This window comes from Kryptolebias marmoratus, unplaced genomic scaffold (assembly GCF_001649575.2).
Source record: "Kryptolebias marmoratus isolate JLee-2015 unplaced genomic scaffold, ASM164957v2 Scaffold28, whole genome shotgun sequence".
Taxonomy (NCBI): Eukaryota; Metazoa; Chordata; class Actinopteri; order Cyprinodontiformes; family Rivulidae; genus Kryptolebias; species Kryptolebias marmoratus.
In genome coordinates, this window is record NW_023665762.1 from 55,748 (window position 1) to 62,298 (window position 6,551).

Consider the following 6,551-nt stretch of genomic DNA (forward strand, 5'->3'; position numbering starts at 1 on the left):
CGGGTTCAGATCAGGGGGGCCGTTCCTCCCAACCACACCCCTCCAGGTCTCACTGTCATTGCCCACATGAGCTTTGAAGTCCCCCAGCAGAACAAGGGAGTCCCCAGGAGAGGCACCCTCCAGTAACCCTTCCAAGGACTCCAAAAAGGGTGGGTAATCTGAACTGCTGTTGGGCGCATAAACGCAAACAACAGTCAGGACTCGTCCCCCCACACGTAGGCGGAGGGAGGGGGCGTTCCTCTCAACCACACCCCTCTAGGTCTCACTATCATTGCCCACGTGGGCGCTGAAGTCCCCTAGCAGAACAAGGTAAGGATGGGTAATCTGAACTGCTGTTCAGTGTCACCCCCCCCCCCCACACACACACACACGTAGGGGGAAGGAGGCTACCCTCTCGTTCACCAGGGTTAGTTGACTTGGCTTCTCACCAGGTGGTTGGTTAGGTAGGAGGTTAGGCTTACAGGTGTTGAGGTGAAGTCCCATCCAGGGAGGGAATTAACTGCAGGCTCTGAGAAGATCTGAACTCACGGGTGGCGTCAGAAGATGTCTACTCCAGGAACAAAAAACAACGGAGAGCAGTGGAGAGCAGTGGAGAGCAGTGAAGAGCGGAGGCGAGCGGACAGGGTTCGATCTGTGGTGGTTCTTGAAGTGGAGAAACGGAGCAATCAGACAATTGTTTAATCCAGGCACAAACTAGACACGGATCTCCAGGCTAGAGCCAACTGGGAGCTGGGTAACCTTGGAGGAACCAAAAAACACAGAGGATCAAAACGCAGCAAGGTTCTAGGTAAGTTTCTGTAACTAGAACTCGAAGGGCTTGAAGTACCACATGGGGCTAACACTTAGGCACTGAACAGACGTCAGCAAGCTCCTTAAATGCAGCTCCGCTGATGAGACCCAATGGGCTCCAGGTGTTACTGAAAAAAGTCCAGCCGCTCTCCAGAAAGCTCCCGGACGCAACCAGCTGGACAAAACTCAGAATACGCTCCCAGAATCACAACAGTGCACCCCTCAACGGCTGCCCCCTGGCAGCCGAGAAGACGTGGACGGCTGTCAGAAGGGGGGGAGACAGAGGCGTACCCACTACGCAGACTCATTGTAAAAATGAAAGAAAACAATTTATTTAACTTAAATAAACAAACAAAAAGGCTGGCGTGGCAGCAAAACTAACACTAACAAAATACAAAAACAAGGGACAGAGCATGGCATGGCAAAGAGCGAGAGACAAGCAGACAAACGGAATGATCCAGTGGAGAGTGATGAAAAGTGACCGGTTCTTAAAAGCAGAGGATAATGAGGAAAATGGGCACAGGTGAGTGAGAATGATTACCAACAGGTGGAGATGGGCGTGGCAGACATGATAGGAAAAGTACTGGGGAGGTGGATAGTGACAGGGCATGAACACAAAAAACTCAAAGGACAACCAGACCAAAACAAGACCAACACAAAACCCCCAAAACACCAACAATCATGACAGACGGCAAGGAATCGCGATAATCAGAGATTAATGTAGGGTCGCAGGTAAATGACCAGGGCACCCAAGACCATTCCTCAGGGCCGTAGCCCTCCCAATCGACGAGGTACTGCCAACCACGGCCTCGCCGACGGGAGTCCACAATCCTTTGGACGGTATAGACAGGGTGCCCCTCAAAGACCTGGGCAGGAGGAGGGGGTTTGGCCAGAGGGCACAAAGGACTGGACTGGCTTGATTTGAGAGACATGAAACGTGGGATGGATCCGAAGGGAAGGTGGTAACCGGAGGCGAACTGCAGAGGGGCTAAGGACAGACTATCTCGTAGGGACCTATAAAGCGAGGAGTTAGTTTCTTAGCAACAGACTTGAGAGGGATATTGTGGGAGGATAACCAAACTTTCTGACCTGATGAGTATGACGTGGCGGCGGTCCGTTTCCGGTCAGCAAACCGTCTGTTTTGTTCAGCGGTTCGATGGAGGGTTGCAACAGTGGCTTTCCAGACCCTTTGGCATCGGTGGATGTGTTGATGGACTGACCTTACTGCTATCTCTTTCTCATTGGAGGGAAACAGAGGGGGTTGGTAACCGGTGGTGACTTGGAAAGGGGATAACCCGGTGGCTGTAGAGACATGAATGTTGTGAGCGTACTCGATCCAGGGGAGGAACTTACTCAAATCAGATGGGTTGTCGGCAGTAAGGCAGCGGAGAGCAGATTCCAGTTCCTGGTTCATACGTTCAACCTGGCCATTTGACTGGGGTGATATCCAGAGGTTAACGAGACACAGGCTTCAACAACAACAAAACTGTTTCCATACCTGTAAGGTAAACTGTGGTCCACGGTCGGATAGAATCTCAGCAGGTATTCCATGCAGGAGAAAAACATGTTTAACGAGCATCTGGGCACTCTGGAACGCTGAAGGGAGTTTTCTGAGGGCGATTAAATGACAGGATTTTGAAAAACGGTCAATGATGGTTAAGATAGTGGTCATACTTTGAAAGATGGGGACGAAGGCGATAGCGATGTGGGACCAGGGTCGTGTGGGAATGTAAAATGGTTGGAGTAGGCCAGCAGGGGGTTGATGAGATGGTTTATTTCGGGCACAAGAGGGACAGGCTGAAACATATTCCTTCATACCTTTGTACAGATACGGCCACCAAAATTTCCATGAGATCAGTGCAATGGTACGGCTGGATCCTGGGTGAGCTGAAAACCTAAAAGCATGAAATCAGTGAATGAGTCTTGAGCGAACTGATGAAGGGACATACGCCTTGTTAGGGGGACCTCTAGGAAGAGCAGGCTCCCTTAACTGAGCCTGCCTGACTATATCTTCTATGTCCCAAGAAAGGGAGCCGTACAGGTGGGAGGAAGGATTGGATTGGATCTAAGGTCGTATTCAGACCTGGCACATTTGGTCCGCTTTAATTGAAGCAGAGTTCGTTTCCAGCGGTGGTTTTGTGCAGGTGTGAATACAGTCATGCGAACTCCGGTGCGGATCAAACAACCGGACCGAGACCCGCTTTTTGAGGTGCTCTCGGTCTGCTTCCAAACGAACTCTGGTGAGGTTTGCTTCTGGTGTGAATACAGACCAGACTTGAACCGAACTAACTACGTAAAGCATGCGCCTTTTTGGACTTCACGGGCCACCGCTGCTAAGCATCATGGGACAAATGGCATTATTTGCTTCTTCGAGTTGCGGCACACATTTGCCGGCGCCGTTCCAAAATTCGAAGTAAAACGTCATTAAACCGACGCTGAATGCTCTTGAATTTCAAAATGGTGCTGTAATTGTACCAACAGAACGAATCCAGCACGCAGGACCTCCATCTTTATCTCCAACCGCTGCTCCCGTCTTTCTGTCCAATGGGAGCAATGACCGTCACCCACGTGGCTTTGTTTATAAATTAGTCCGCTTACAAAAAAGCACAATGTGAACGCAAACCGCACCAAACGAAAAAAATAAAGTCCACTTTTGGTCCGGACCAAACAAGCGGACCAAAGGACTTTCCTGGTGTGAATACAGCCTAAGTGTTCCTTCGATCAGTGGTTCCCAAGCCTGGTCCTGGAGGACCTGTGTCCTTCATGTTGTCATTGGTTCTCTGTTCTTCAGCAGCTCCTCAGGTTCTACAGAAGCCTGTTAGGCTCAGTGAAATCAGGTGTGTCAAAGCAGAGAAACAACTCAAACTGTGGGAATCAGATAATTCTCATACATTTAAAGCTCCTCAGCTGTGTGTTTACATCTGTCTGTGATGGAACTAGAGGGAACGTTACAGGTTACTCTGGGTTCAGGTTGTCTGGATCCTTTTAGAGGTGTGTTTTATGTTATGTTGTTTGAGGTTAAATGTGCTTCAGGTTTAAACCATAAAGGTTCAAACATGTTCAGAAAACCAAATGAAGTCAGATTTCAGTGAATTTAGATCAGTTTCAGTACTTTGTAGTTTGTTCCTGTCGACTGAAAGGTTTGTGTGGTGTCAGCACTTTCTCACAGCAGGTCAGAGGTTTGTTCATATTTACACCCTTTCATACAACATTCCTTTTATACATCCTGACGTGTGCCTGGAACATGAAGAATCTTTTTTATGTTTATATTTTATATTTCGTTGTGTCTCTGTGTGTGTATGGAGGTGTGTGTGTCTGTGTGGAGGTGTGTCTGTGTGGGAGATGTTCCTCTGTCTGATTTAAACATCAGACCAAACTGGTTTTACAGACACTGCCTCGACCTGCAGGAGGGAACAAAAAGGAGCCATCTTTGTTCTTTATAACATCTATTCTGTCTTTTGTCACAGAAAATGGAAGAAACTGTAAACTTCCTGTGTTTGATGCTTCAGGACGTGAACGGCTGCTCCTCTAACATTAATGCTGCTGATGGTGAGTAAAGTTCTTATTTTTACACAGATGAAACTCTTTCCTCAGTTTTTTGTTTTAGATCTTATTTCAGTTTTTTTTTTCTGTTGATGTTAATGTCACCTTATTTTTATTAGTTTGGATTCTCAAAACTTGGTGGCCTTCATTTTATTCTCCTTTGCAACTACAGCATTGAAAAACTCCCCTTAAAGCTGTTTAATTTCCAGAAACAAATGCTTCTTTCCTGGTCTCCCTTCCACTGACTGCACCCTTCATAGAAGGGCGTAGGGTGGACTGCGAGTATTGGAACCGAGCCAGAATTTGCGTAGAAAGTGACGTACGCAGGTTTCAGCCTCATTTTGTGCGTACGCCAGTTTTATAAACGAGATCCCAGAACTGGATCGGCTGTTTGGGTCAGTCACAGGTTTGAGAATTATGAAATGTGTTTTTGAACATTTGTGTGAAAATTAACCCAAATACAGACTAAATGTTGAGTTTTGATAGTAGTTAGAGTAATTTACATTAAATAAAGCTTTTATTTGAGTAGGGGGACGGAAGAGGCTGGTTTCCTTCTTCCGCTCCGTGACGGATGCTGCGACGGAGGCTGAAATTGTGTTTTAGCTTCAAAAATAGAAAAAAACTAAGTTTTTATTCGCCCTAAAGTTTCTGTAGGCTCCAAAGAACCATGCTGGACAGTTTCATGAGGTTTGTTGTTACGGTGCCTTAATTAAAGTAAAAAATGAGTCTGGAGGCTAAACAAAGACGAGTTACGGGAAGTTAGCTACATGTTAGCTGTTAGCTTAGCTTCATTACCTGTTGGTCGCATGATAAAAGAAAAAGACCCACTTTATATTAAAACAGGATTTTCAGGAAACAGGATGTCAACAGAATGTTTCCCAGATAAACAACCAAAATAAGTCAAGTTTAGAGGCCTGAAGAGGAGCTGGGTGGAAAGCAGTGAGCATGTTGGGCAACAACAGCTGTTACAGCAGCTGGTTGCTCTGCTGTTAACGTTACAGACAGAGAAGAAGAAGACGACGAGCAGAGGGAGAAGCTGCGGTGAGACAGAGAGAAACCCTAACAGGATGATTAAAACTCCTTGATTTGATTCAGTGGCTACAGTGTCAACAAGGGTTCGACCAAGGTGAGATGTTTTAGAATAGATGGTGACCTTTAGTTTTTATATTTAGAGCTAGTTCTGAGTTGTTTTGCTGGTTTATTATTGTGATTTTCAGGTTTAGGTGTCAGTTTGGACAAATGAAAGATCCTCAGAGACAGAACTGCCTGAGCTGAGGATGATGAGGAGGGACAGATCATCATCTGGTTAAATGTTCTGAGCTTGAGGCTCCAAATAAAAATAGGTTTTTGGTAAATATAGGATTTGGGGTATTTCATCAGCTGAGGAAAATAGTTAAATAATTTAAAAAGTTCATATTTACAATAAGATTATACTAGGATGACTCAAGTTTCTCATCTAAAACTAACCAACTAGTAAAGAGTGTCTGGAGAAAAAACCTTATTTTATATGTTAAATTGGTCACTTTAATCAATAATCTGCACATGACAAAGTGAGCTCCCTGAACTCCGTTCTCTGTTCTTTCCTTTATTAAAGGCGGCGCTCTGCTCTTCTTCTTCTTCTTCTTCTCTGTCGGTAACATTAACAGCAGAGCGACCAGCTACCTTAACAGCTGTTGTTGCCCATCATGCTCACTGTTGCTTTCCAGCCAGCCACCATAATAACAGTCTACTTATTCTCATTCATAAAACACTAAAATCTGGGACATTTCTGGGGACAATTTTAGCCAGGTACAGGTCGTCCCTGGAAATCAGGGATAACTGGTCACCCTAGAATATGCTTCACTTCTGTACATATGTGTAAGTAGTTATAATATATGTTTACGAGGCGAGCCAAGGTGGCAGAGATTCATCGTCTTCATACCTACAGAAGTGACCAATCAGCAGACAGATGAGTTTAGCTGTACAGAAACCAGATGTTGGAGTTCCTGACTGTTTCTGCTGCTGGTTCTGGATCAGAACCTGACTGCTTTGTTTCTGTCTGCAGACTCGTGGAGGTGTTGATGCTGCTGAGCTGCTGGGAATCAGGTGAGTTGATGTCTGCTGCAGCTGTCAGGTGTATCAGTCAGGTCATGTGACCTCAGAGGTCCTTCTTTGTTAACATTCAGACATCAGGTCAGAGCTGACAGGTGGCAGCAGACGCTGTTAGAGGTTCAAATGAT

At 46.0% G+C, this 6,551-nt stretch overlaps 1 protein-coding gene across 5 annotated transcripts in view; it reads left to right on the forward strand.

Annotated features, from left to right (window-relative positions):
- The first annotated feature begins 4,125 nt into the window (after positions 1-4,125).
- Positions 4,126-6,551, forward strand: part of LOC108228561 — a 31,255-nt gene continuing 28,829 nt past the window's right edge. For 3 of the 5 annotated variants that reach the window (XR_005232865.1, XM_037974368.1, XM_037974373.1), the window contains exons 1-2: positions 4,734-5,019; positions 6,377-6,417. Coding sequence is in view for 4 of the 5 variants with exons in the window: in XM_037974368.1 (XP_037830296.1) it covers positions 5,000-5,019; positions 6,377-6,417 (61 nt within the window). In the remaining variant the exon portion in view is untranslated. Of the gene's footprint in view, positions 4,339-4,733; positions 5,020-6,376; positions 6,418-6,551 lie in introns of those variants that run through there. The other 2 variants (XM_037974371.1, XM_037974370.1) reach the window with 2 other exon arrangements.